Source organism: Rhineura floridana, chromosome 8 (genome assembly GCF_030035675.1).
Source record: "Rhineura floridana isolate rRhiFlo1 chromosome 8, rRhiFlo1.hap2, whole genome shotgun sequence".
NCBI lineage: Eukaryota > Metazoa > Chordata > Lepidosauria > Squamata > Rhineuridae > Rhineura > Rhineura floridana.
In genome coordinates this window covers 23,331,658-23,344,962 of record NC_084487.1, presented here as the reverse complement: position 1 = coordinate 23,344,962, position 13,305 = coordinate 23,331,658, and the positions used below count along the sequence as shown (strand labels likewise).

General features: G+C 41.9%; 1 protein-coding gene across 23 annotated transcripts in view; it reads right to left on the bottom strand.

The window, feature by feature from the left end:
- MICAL3 (microtubule associated monooxygenase, calponin and LIM domain containing 3) overlaps window positions 1-13,305 on the bottom strand; it is a 273,115-nt gene that overhangs the window by 23,075 nt on the left and 236,735 nt on the right. Inside the window, exon 39 of one of the 23 annotated variants that reach the window (XM_061638568.1) lies at window positions 10,096-10,146. The exons of the other annotated variants lie outside the window; for them this stretch is intronic. Within the exon in view, the coding sequence (XP_061494552.1) occupies window positions 10,096-10,146 (51 nt within the window). The remainder of the gene's footprint in view (window positions 1-10,095; window positions 10,147-13,305) is intronic. 23 annotated transcript variants of the gene reach the window in all.

Here is a 13,305-nt window from a genome sequence, read left to right as displayed (position 1 = left end):
AATTTCTAGGACACATTCCATACCAATAGGCCTCTTCCTACTATTATAAATAAACCTATATCTAATAGCTATAATTTTTTCCCAGCAACAACACATGCAGCAGAACCATTAATAGAACATCTCAACCAAGCCCAGGGAAAATCCCTGCAGCATATTCACAGCATTAGTAAAGGCTGCATTAGTAAAGTGCACACTGATGTGAGGGTCTTTTCTTTGCATCTGGTCTCTCCCCCAGGCAGTTTCTGCTGGCCACAGCGGAGGAAGAAGCTTGGCAGGGCCCAGCCCATTAGCTCATTTGGCTCCTCACCACCCCAAGCTGTCATCTATTGGCTGCCACCCCACCTGACTGCAGCAGAGGGAGTGATAGGGCAGCAGGGCCATTCCATTGGCTCAGCTGAGAGACCTGCTCTGTTTTGCTCCCATCAACTATTAACTGTAGCAAAAACAGGGCTCTTGAGAAACACAAAGGAAGCATTAGCATGCTCAGGGGAATCCCAAGGCTTGCAGAGGTAGGGGGAAAAATCTTCAGGGGGAAAAAAAACTTAAGGGGGCAGAAAACCCCAGGATAGCACAATGAGGAATAAGCATACTTAGTGGCCACAGAATGTGGAATTACTGTCGAGGGATGAGAGGATAAATGGAATGGGCTGTTCTAGAAGGGCATGGCTGGCTGGCTTGAATCCTGGACAGAAGCACTGCACATGTTCTTGCAGGCCTCACTTACAAGCAGTTATATGTTTTCCCCAGAAAATTTTGAACTGGGAAATTTTCCTATGTGAATTTGGGAGAATTTGCATCAGGAAATGTTCAATTTGTGTTGGGAAATTTTCTGTTGCCCTCGAGCGAGGTCTAATTCACCGTGTTTATTTTACTAGTGTCCAGTAAACAAAGCCAAAAACCTTTTGACACTTGGCAGGCTTGCCCACTGAATGTATTTCCAGTTGGCATTCATTCTATGATGTTTCAATAATGTAACTGAATAAATCATTTTCCTGCATCTCTGAACTTAAAGCAATCTAATGTTGCAAAAAAGTCCACAAAGGCTGTTAGACCATAAGCATTTCTACTTGCTGGCTTTCACATAGCTATATGCATAATGTGCAGCACATTGACCACCTGGAAGTACACCCAGAACCAAATCGCTACCAGTATATAAAAGCTTCCTTCTGGTTGCCTAGCAACAAATCATTTACCACCACTGGTGACTGACTAGGCAAAGAGACTATTTATAAGCCTACAGGAAGCTATGAAGTACACACTCTATTTAAAAATTAGATTGATTCTGAAAAACTTTTTGACAGCTAGGCCACCTAGATCAAACTGCAGCCCAACTCACTTTTGAATTGGTCATGAAATGCCTCCATCAAGCACCACAGAACAAGGCAATGAATGTGACCACACTGTGCTTTTTGTTTTGCTTAGACCATTGTTCTTCAACCTTGGGTCCCCAGATGTTGTTGGACTACAACTCGTCATCCCCAGCAAGCATGGTTCATCACATCACAAAAACAAATATGATGATGATGGTATTTATTACCTGCCCGTCACCAGAAGGTCCCAGGTTGCAGCAATATAAACAACTGTTAATAAATTTTGAAGGAAATGAAAGGAAAGAGATAAAAGAAAACCACTCAGAGTAGTGAACAGAGCCTGGTAGATGCCAGGGCTTTTGGTCTCTGATTTTAAGTGTTCCACCTGTATACAATGATGCCTCCTCTTCAGCACTTGGGTCAGGAAGCTCCATATGACAATAATAATAGTAATGATAATGATAACAACAATAATGTCTTAACAGACAGAATGTTTTCTATACTTGGCAGATTAGGGCCTTCTGCAGATCCCATCTTATCAGGAGGTCCGTTCCACACAACACAGGAAGCAGACTTTTAGTGTAGTGGCACCTACCCTTTGGAATTCCCTCCCCTTAAATATTAGACAGGCACCAATATCTGTTATCTTTTCAGCACCTACTGAAGGCCTTCCTTTTTCAACAAGCCTTTTAAGTAGAGACCTTATCCCAGTCTGCGTCTGTGTTGGAACTGCTTTTTCATATGTTTTTAAAGCTTTTTTAAAAAGATGTTATTAAATATGTTTTCATATGTTTTTAAGGATGTTGTAATATATTTTTAGTCTCTTTTTATGATGTTTTAGAATGTTAATGGTCAGGGATGATGGGAGTTGTGGTCCATTAACATCTGGGGACCCAAGGTTGAAGAACACTGGCTTAGACCATCCAGCACTGAAAGAGATCCTATGTAGCTCAAACGCTTGCAAAGTTTCAACACCAAAAATGAGTCCAGCAAAATATCATTTTTCAGTTTGTATTTCCCCAGGTAGAAACAAATACTACCAACGCTATACAAATGCTTGACTCCAGTTCTATGCACGTTTGCTTGGAAGCGTAGATGTATACGTTTTGGTGCAGTATATAGCCATTTTGCATTAATCAAACTATTTCTGTTGGAAAGAAGTTGAAGGTAAATCAATCAGAGCTTGGAAAAGTTACTTTTTTGAACTACAACTCCCATCAGCCCCAGCCAGCATGGCCACTGGATTGGGTTGATGGGAGTTGTAGTTCAAAAAAGTAACTTTTCCAAGCTCTGAAATCAATGAAGGCACAATGAGAGTTTTGTCCAAATGGTGAATTAGGACTCATTCTGGAACTTGAGAATCTTGTGGATGGATTCTAGGGTACTAGTAGTGGATATAGGAAAAAGCAGCCCAAGGGGGATAATGAAGGATCGCCTTCTAGTTGCAAGGTAGGCTGAGACATGAGACCCAAAGATGTTATTTTATTACCACAGATGTCTCCCCTTTGTTTAAACGCTGGGTACAGCTTCAGCTTACATCGTGTTCTTGCAACAATAAAATAACTTTAAAACACATAAACCCATTGCACATATACACACACATATGTGTGTGCATGTGTGTACACAAGTGCTGGATGCTTACCCAAATCCGATGTATTTTGCTGGAGTTAGTCTTCTGCATATAGTACGGTATGTAATAAACATCTCCACCTTTCCTCCTGGGCATTAATTATCATGCTATACTCAAGTCACCATGTATAATTACATCATATGAATACTTAGGTTTGGCATCAGATGCTCCAAAACTCAAGAATTCACCCAAGGCTCTCTATTCTGACTAACAGGCACAAAAGTCAAATGAGGGAACTGAAGCAAGGGTGATTGGTGAACCACTGTGTGAGGGTGAATCCAGCAGTAGAGAAATGTGGCCTTCTATATGAGCCGAGTTCCTCTCTCTGCTCAATAGTCCAAACATCCCTCTTGTGAACATCTGTCAGACCTGCCCCTCCACCCTTGATAAGGCTATGCTGTATGATCAATTATTCCTCCCCTTTCTTCCATTGCTGGATTATTCAGCAATAAGCCTAGCATTGACATCACCTGTTGATAACAATGCTTTTTTTTTCTGGCATGATAACAATTTCAGATCCCTTGGAACTGACCCTTTACTCTCTAAGAAACCAGGACTGCTTCTACATTCCTGGATATTGTTGGCTAGACCACTGCATTCTTTTCTTTTGATTCTAGTTTGCTAGCGCTTACAGTAGTGATTCTGATAGCACTTACAGACGTCCAAAAGGATTCTGGCATTTTGCGGTTATAGAATAAAATTGTAAATGAATTTGATGGTACCAGCTAAGAATACAATCAACATGCCAACAACCCAGCATCATCCAATGAGGACGCAAATCTCATGTGAATAGATAAAGCCCCCACACATTCCGATGCCGGCACTGAGGTCCCTCGTATAACGGGAAGGATCTCTCCAGGCTGATCACCAGGGACGCCCTGAAAGGACCCTTGGGGTGGGTTCCTGACCCACTTCTGGCAGAGGAACCCCCAGGCAAATCAGAGGAGGATGTCAAGCATCCCCCCCCAGCCCTCAAGAGCATTGGCGCCAGAAGATCCACTTGAGGGTGTAATGTTGCTGTGTGGTTCTTGAACAAAGGAGTCCCTGTAACTAACAACACTCCTCAAAAGTAAAGGCTCTTACAGCAGACATAAACACCTGCAGCTGGTGTTGGCATCTAGCTCCTTGCTCCTGACTACGTTGTCTTGTCCTGCTATCTTCTAGATCTCCTCAGTTGCTAAGCATTGGACTCAAGTTAATCCACGCTGCCCCGGATTATGTTTGAATGTAGACCAAATCTTTTCTGCCTGTCCTATTTGTTGTCCTTGACCTTGCTTTCTGGATTCTCCTTGCTAAACTCTGGCACTGTGTGGGTTTCATTGCAGGACCCACTCGCACCTAGCTCACTGGCCCAGCTGGAACTTGGCACCCCTAAACAAGCAGAAAATGATCACTGGCATGTTCCTTTCAAGGATGAATATTGAGATACAAATTAATAAGCAGTCACTTTCATTCCAAGCACCCAATTATTTGCTGCTGGTGCTAAACACCTAATTTGGGGGGGAGTATGGTTGAGTGGCAAGTGAATGTGTAGAACTGAGCCCCAACTGAGTCCAGAATCATTTCCTCTCCCCTTCAGCACAACCGCCTGTTCCTACACTCAACAGGTAATCAAGCCTTGATTGTTAATCATTTGTTAGGCCATGCACATGTCATACAAGAACATTGGGCAGTCATCCCCCGGTGCGGCACAGGGATTTCTCTCCACCATATACAGCAACTTCTTCTGCAAGGGTCAGAAGAGCGCATCTGCAATCAGAATCTTCCACGTATCAGAGCAACAGCATTTAGTGGCAGGTTCGTAAGTTAACATATGCCTTAGGAACAGCAGGAACATGGTCAGAACACATTTCCTCTTTTAACCTGAGCGGAACTCAGTGTGAATGCAGCCGTTCATTTGGGTTGGGACCCAACAGCGACATTTGTTGAGAAGCTGACGAAGAGGGACTTTCTGCCACACATGATATTTTGCTTTTATACAATGCTCTGTGAAGCCCCCTGGATATTCAAACCTATTATCCTATTATGATTATAAACAGGCATAGTAACCTATTATACACAGCTGGTTAAGGTAGACGTTATTATGTTTATATTGGGGATGGGGAAGCCTTCCCTAAGACCATTTAATGAGCCTGGCAGACTTGTGATTTGAACCAGAAGCTCCCTTGGTTCACAGCTCAGTCAGTCTCTTAGCCACCAAGCTACTGTAGCTCTTGAGCATTCTGGCAGCCCTGTGGGGAAGTTGCACATACATCAGTCACAGAGGAGTACAAAAAGAACTAAAACTACAAAGCCACAAGTTGCTTTTTCTGCACATAACATTGCACTTTATTTAAAGGGATACTGACTGGTAGAGACGTTTTTGGTTGGGGGTTAAAAAAAATAATGAAAAAGAAAGACAGTTTAAATAATAATGCCCTTCCATTTGGAAATGTGGGTTGTCAGTGCTTATCTGGAGCTGTAGAAGTTGATTGGAAATATAAAATACTGGGTCATTCATAAACACATCATTGTTGAAATTAGTAAATAAATAAAATTTTAAAATAAACATTAAAATAAAACCCCCTAAAGTATAGGGAGGAAATAATGTTGACTAGTATTGCATACATTTATCCAAACAGTAAATGTAGGGAACAAAAGAATACAGTTATGAAAAGCAAATCAGATTTAAGTATTTATGTTTAGCTTAAGCAAGTTTTTTTATGACAGAAAGTGAGGTTAACATGAAAAATGACAGTGTCCCTTTAAATGACTCTGATTACTACTTTTTTAAAGCCACTGTTAGCAAAAATAACAAGATGGCTGCTTTCAAGGAAGAGAAGGAAGGAAAAGGAGAAGGAAATGTGGCAACTGCATCAGCCAGTGAGCAGGACCTGTTAGGTGTCACTTAGCATTAACCCTTTTACAGCTCTGTCTGTAGGCACACAATGCCCCCTAGTGGCATGCTCGAGAAGAGCTCAAGGACCTGAAACCCCACATAGGCAGAGTGCCAGCTTCCAGAGAGGATCCATCCTGTAGCCAGCAACTCATTTTCCCAGGGATGTGTCATTTTGCAGTGAGCAAGGACTAGAGGGAAAATAGCATCGGCCCCACCTACTTATTGACTCTCAGGTGAGCAGACACATGAAGAAATAAATCTTTCTGTTCTCTCCCACAACAGGGAAAAAGCAAGAGATATATTGGTGGCGGAGCCCTTGCCTTATTATGCACCTCAGCTGCTTAACTCTCCAAACCTGACTGTGTCTTGGCTGCTCACAGAGCCCAAGCCAACTGCTGAAGTATGTAACAAGAAAACCCAGCAGAGCCTTTTGCTGCTCACACTGGGAAGAAAAGGTTTAAAGAGCCTTTTGCCTATGTCTTGCTTGCCTGGAGGAAAGATGATGAGGTGCAAAATAAGGTAAGGGGTAACCTTTGAGATCTGGAGCTATGCTAGGGGGCAATTAGGAAGTCCTTGGGGGGCCGTGATCTCCTGGTCTGCCACTTATCTCTTCCTAACTATAGCACAGTGGGGAGGAGAGCCTGGCTGGGAGTCCAGAGTCTGAGTTCAAATCCCTGCTCCTGTCTCCTGGGTGTCAAGGGCCAGCTAAAGATCACCCCCACAGTGAGTGGCTTAGGGGTTCTGTGCACTGCCACCTGTGCAGCCGTGGGCAAGCTGCATAGTCCCAAGGAGCCCAGTTGCCCCCCAGCTGGCAGTTGCGGACAAGGAAGGGGCTGGCTTGTGCAGCTGTGGCAAGCTGAGCAGGCCCTAGCCAGCTGGGGAGGACTAGCATCAAGAGGGAGGCAATGGTAAACCCCCTCTGAATACAGCTTACCATGAACACCCTATTCATACGGTAGCCATAAGTTGGGATCGACTTGAAGGCAGTCCATTTCCATTTTTTTACCAACTATAAGGACAGATATCATAAAATGCTACTGATCTCCTTTATTTTGTAGCTTGCTTGATCTTTGCAGAAGAGGTACAGCCACAGTTCATAAACTTTAGTGATGTACGAAAATAACTTTAGTGAGACTTAGCAGTACATCCTTCCACAACTGACTCCCAAGAAGTAAAGACCAGAATATTAGATAACTGGGAAAACAGCTATGTTTTCAAAGATGTGCTAGACATGTTCTGCACAACTGGTAGTCTGCCATGCCAAATGGAGCCCATTAATCAATTTCTGATGTTTTGATTTTGGCCTGCCTCAGATTGCAAAAACAGGAGAATTATCACGTACCTGGAAGACCATCATACATGGCCAGTAGGTTTGATAGGACACAATTTATGCAGGCCTGTGTTTAGTTTTAATATTACTGCATGGGGGGGGGGTCATTCATAAGACACAAAGAAGAATAGGTTAGGAATTGTATCATCTTGAGGTGATCTTTGAGGGTGAACTTTACACAAGAGAAGGGAATTGTCTGTGAATACCATCTGAGGGCTTTTTTAAACTTCCTTTTTTTCCTTTTCTTTTGAGAAATGACAGTGCATGCATAACATCTGTATTCTCTCCTAGGCTCTAGGAACCCTGGCACTCACACTGCAGTTTGGTAGTGCTGGTTAAGTGTGATAATATGTATAACTCCCCCTAAAATAACAGGCAACATTATACATTTTAAAGGAACCCACAGCATTTAAAAAGAAAAGAGGCAGTCCTTATAAACTCTATCAAGTGTGCTGAAGGGGCCATTACCACTACTTTGAGGGTTTGGGATATTCTGCAGGATGCATAAAGTATAGAATAGGGAACTGCTATATATTAATGATATAAAGTTAAACTCAAGGAATAGGGCTTATGCTTTTGAAGTGTATTCCTTATAGCGATGGAAGGATCAGTGAATTTCGGCTCGATCAGTTTCTCATTTTTCCAATCTTAAATTCAGTTCTCCACATTTCTGCGGCAATTTGCAATTTTTTAAAAAAAATCTTCATGAAAGTTTCTCCAGCATTTTTGTGAGAATTTCTCTTACTAAACACATTTTTGTATGCAGTTTCGACTAATGTACACATTTTTGCAAGCAGTTTCTCCTAATATAATGCACTTTTTGTATGTTATTTTCAGTAACATATTCATTTTTATGCACATTTTCCCCTAATATAGGCATTTGCAAACATTGTTTAGTTGGGTTACACAAAATTTGGGTAATTGCGAATTTCGAAGGAAGGCCATGTTTCAGTTCTCATATTCTTTCAGAAAGTTCTGATTTGATCAATTCGTCTTTAAATGCAAACTGAACAGAATTTCTTGCCCATTCCTAATACCTTATAACCCTGGATATTCCTCAACGAAAAAACTCAGTAGTGACACATTAGGGGCCTAAAAAACAGATCGTTGCTGAGTTCTTCCCCTGAAACCTAGGGTGCATCTATCCAGAGTATGCTCTAAAATCTTCAGTAGTGAACAGGGATTCCTTGTCAGGCAAGCTGACGGGCAAAGGGACACCTGAAAGTAAAATATTTTAATTGCTCTGTGCTACAGAATCTTGCCAGAATCCCTTTTAATGGCACAAGAAAACTGAAAGGTTGCACGAAGTACTTCCTTAGTTTGCTATTTTCTTTAGATGAGATTTTAGTGGCATTTTCAAAAATGTTGGTTTTTTTATTATCTTGCTATCATTCTGTTTTTACAGGGTAAATGGAATGATTTTCTTAATGGGAAGTCACCAGACTGGCCTGTTCTTTTCCATGGAGAAACTAACATTTCACAGATTTTGTTCTGTATAGTTCAGCCTCTGCAACTCTAACAGGAAAAGAACTAAATTATCTTTGAGATAATCAACACCTTCCACATGTTGTTAGACTCCCAACTATCATCAGTCCCAGCCAGCATGGCCAATAATCAGAGATGATGGGAGTTGTAGTCCAACAACATCTGGAGAGCCAAAGATGTACCACTCTAGGTTAAACAATAAGGGTGGTATTCAACGCGAGTTCTACTCAGAGTAGACCAATTTAAGTTAATGGACACAACTAACTTAGGTTCATTAATTTCAACAGGTTTACTCTGAGTACGACTTAGTTCAATACAATCCTAAAGCTTGAGAAGACATGATCCAGAGAGGCCTTTAGGTAAGGTCTTGTATATGAACCCCAGAGGTCCCCCCTTTTTTTGTTACAACAGTACCACCTCAAGCCACCACTCCACATTTTACAGCTGACATGACTCTCTTTCTCCTCCTCCTGGCTCCTGCAATGCTTAGAAATGTGTAACATGCAACTTGACACCACCTTAGGTGATCAGGTTGCACTACCCATTTTTAAATTCCAGAGGGATTCCATGTTAGAACACAGTAGCAAAAACAGCATCTTGTGGCATCTTAAGCTTTCATGGCCTTAAATTCTTAAATGTTACCAATGGAGAAAAGAGGAGATGACTGAGTAGCTTCTGAATTACCATCATGTTTCAGGAATAATTTCCCCAGTATCACGGGGGGGGGTTGAGGAAGGAGAGAGAAGACACCTAGCTTGAGAGAGAATCCCGTGTCTGCACAGAACTCACCACATGACAATCTGGATCAGGCCTACAGTTAATAAAAACGAAAGGGACCTTGAAGGTGGTACAAAAGACAATTTGTTTCCCAACACATTATCCAGGTAGGTCTGAAAGAGACCCCTGTCTGAAACCCTGCAGAGCCACTGCCAGTCAGTGTAGACAATATGAGATGGACTAATAGCCTGACTCAGTATAAGGCAGCTTCCTATGCTCCTATGAGTATTAAAAGCTCCTCCAAATGAAAGGATATTTTGAGATGGTGTAGTTTATATCTTAGAAAAGAACTGAATCAGAATCACCTCAAGGGAAAGTTATAATACTCAAAACAGGCTGTGCAATAACTTGCCTTCTCTCTGCACCCTGGGATGCCTCTTCCCCTTTTGTTCCTGCTCTCTTCCTACAGGTAACTTCAACAAAAACCATTTCTGCTGCTATTGGGAAGTTCTACCAAATGGACAATGTAACAAAACACTGCTCGTTAAGGATTGCTAGACATAATGCAGCCTTCTCCTTTGAGCTGGAAAAGGGGTTGTGCCCTAGCCATCAAATTAGGTGCAAGACTGGTTTCATCTCATTGCTTGTGAGGAGCCAAGAATGGAAAGACGCAAGTGAAGGGAAAGGGTATCAGAAGCGAGTGTCAGCAGGGTTAGTGCCAGCAAAGAGGTTCTGCCATACATACCACCCAGGTGCAAGTCGATGAGGTCACTGTAATAAGACTCTCCCCAATAGTCTATAACAAGGAATCGGTGAAGAGACAGAGTTATTGAATCAAGTACCCACCCTTGCTAGCCCTCCCCACTCCCTGCCCAGGATTCAGAGCACCCTGTAAAAGAAATTGCATACATGAGAGGCAGACAGGGAAAGAGGGGGAGAGAGAAAGAAAAAGAAACAACAAGAAATCATGCAACTTTGCAATAAATATATACACATACATATATACAGTATATGCTATAAAGACAGGGTGATGATATAATAGTCCCTGGTAAATAGGCTGGGAGGACAGAGAGGCATGGATTTCCAGGCAGAGAGGGGGAGTCTTTCTACAAGGATTTGTTCACCTACAGTGGTTTGCACTAGTATGAAGCATCACACTGTTGTTTTGGGGGGCATTAAGGAAGGGTTCACAAACATTCTCCAGTAGGGGGAAGATGGGTCTTCATTCAAGGGAGCAGGAAAAGGGAGCTGGGATGGGCATTGTTCATTCTTCCAAGGAATTGTCTCCTCATGTCATCCTCTAATTACTCAGCTATATTGTCTTGTGTGGACTAAGCAGCCAGGAAAGCACTAGAGTCTTCACTCCTGCAACTTCTTTTTGGTAGGTTTTTTTTTTATCCTCTAGGGCTAAATCCACAAATAAGCACAATGGGATTTAGGATCTTGCATACGAGATTGACCTGGAGTAAGTGAAGTGTGAAACCAATTCCATACATTTGCATTCATGCAATCACTTTCCATAACAGGCAAATATTGTATCATCATTTGCCTGCTGTAGATGTGTTGTCAGAACCAGCAAGCATGTAATGGCCACATGGGCCAAGGGAGTTGGAGCAAAAAACTAAAGAGTTGCCATGTCTCTTCTGTAGAATGCAAGAGCCGTTTCCCCAAAAGAATAGCCACCAGGTTTTACGAAGAGCCTACATTGTAATCCAACGGAACTCTCCTGCAATTATGAATGGGACATCCAGTATCACATGCCTAATAACCATGCTAATGTTTCTTGGAGTATAGAACATATAGGAAATCTAGCTTACAAGTTTAAAAAAACCTTATTAATGCACTAATGATGTAGGTAAAAGGAAATTCATGTCAAGTATGCATCAAACTTTAGGGTCACTTACTTAGTTTCCTTGTGTTTCCAGCATAGATAGCCCTTATCAAAGCAATTCTAACTTTCACCCAGAGTTCCCACTCTTATGGTAATAAAGAGGGGAATGAGAAATAAAATGCCAGTTGTTATTTTACCTTCAAGCAGCACCAAAATAGGATCAAGAAAATGTGCATCAGATCTGGTTCAATGCACAAAACTTTCTCAAGACCAACACAGCACTGGACCGTCTATTATGCAGGCTGATTTGGTCTGCTTCAGGTGCCAGATTTTTTGGGAAAAATAAATTGCTGCCAAGTTGGAGGAAGCACTACTTGGATTTTCTGCCTGTACCAGAGTACCTTGAGCTGTCTCTGGAGTGCATAAGGTTTGCTCCCCATGACACGTCACACAATAACAAGCCCAACAGAGTTTTTGATATATATGGAGAAAGCAGTACAGGAAGCACAAAAATTTGCTTCAGGCAGAAGATCACTTCCCACACAAACACAATGCCTGGATAGGACAAGTGCATCTATTCTGTGTGTACACCACATGATGAACACGTGGTGTCTATTTCACCACACGTGGCAGGAGATAATATGTGCATTTGCCTCATTAGGGTGTGCATGCAATATTCCTAACAACGTAGAAAAAAAAACTTAGGTGAAATGGCTAGAAAATTCTAGTTCACTCAAACATGAGGAAGCTATTTTAACATGTAGTCAGCCAATGAAGAATGGCTAGTTTGGGGAGGGGCACTCCTATCCCCACCTGCATGACCAACACAGAGTCTCTATTTCCCCACAAACCTACTATTAGCCGTTAAGAGAATCAGGCTTTGCAGCTGAAGCCTGCAAGGCATATCCATTTAGCCAATACTCAGTAGACTGCATAAGACAGACAGACTGCTTGGAGGGCATATTGCAAAGGGATGGAAATATGTTACTGCCAATATTGAAGATGTGATACAAAGAGGTTTAAGGCACATAAAAATCTGGAAATGATGTCTCTCATTTCATGGAATGAGAGCCAGTCCCACTCCCAGACTATTTCTCACAGGGATACTGAATATGAATATTTTTCAGCAGTGCCAAATGATTATATATTATTAGGTCTGAGTTCAGAAGACAATTATTAATACTCACAGGCACACCTGACTGTGAGGCTCTGAGAAAAGCCAAGCTTTTGGTTTGTCCCTTCCTCTTCACTTTTCCATCTTCCCCATCACACTCTGTTTATCTAAAAGTCATCTCTAATAGTTTTCTAGGAACGTAGGAAAGCTGCCTTATACTGTACTGGCTGGACATTATATGGTCCAACAGCTTGGTGTTCTCTACGCAGACTGACCAGGGCTTCAGGCAGAAATCTCTCCCAGCCCTACTTGGAGATGCCGGGGACTGAACCTGGGAACTTCTGCATGCAAAGGAGGTGTGATACGACTGAGCTTCTTCTGCTTGCCAACACACCGCCTGCACAAAGTGTGTGGAAAATAATGCCCTCACTTGTTTGTAAAGCTCCTCAACCACTGATGATAGTGCCAAGGATAGGGTGACAAGGAAAGATGTGTGTCAGCTCACAAAAAAGTTAGTATTTATTGGTTGGCAAGTTTTAGGGAAATCCATATATGAATGCACAATGATACAGTACCTACTGGTGATCCGTTAATCCTATGACTACAGACAGATAGAGTACTTTCAGATATATCTTCCCATGACCTCTGTGGAGTGGAAGCCCTGCTTTTTTTTGCTAATTATTGTTTTAAATTTAGGAGTGATGCTAGCTCTAATGCTGGAGATTTTTTAAAATACGGAAATGAGCTTAAGATGTCAGAGCACTGTTGAGTATATTGCACAATTCTTACCCCTCCTTTAAAAGTATGTATCTGCATTCTTCTTATTAAAAGCTATTTTAAAAACACAAACCCCATCTTAAAATAGTTGCAAAAGTATTCCAGGGATTTAGTTGGATGGAGTTTATTAGCTAATAGATGCACTTTCAGCCCTACAAAAATACATTTTTAGTCAGGGTCTCTCCCTTCCAAATTGGAGAGAATCAGATTATCTCTGATGCAACAAGAATTGC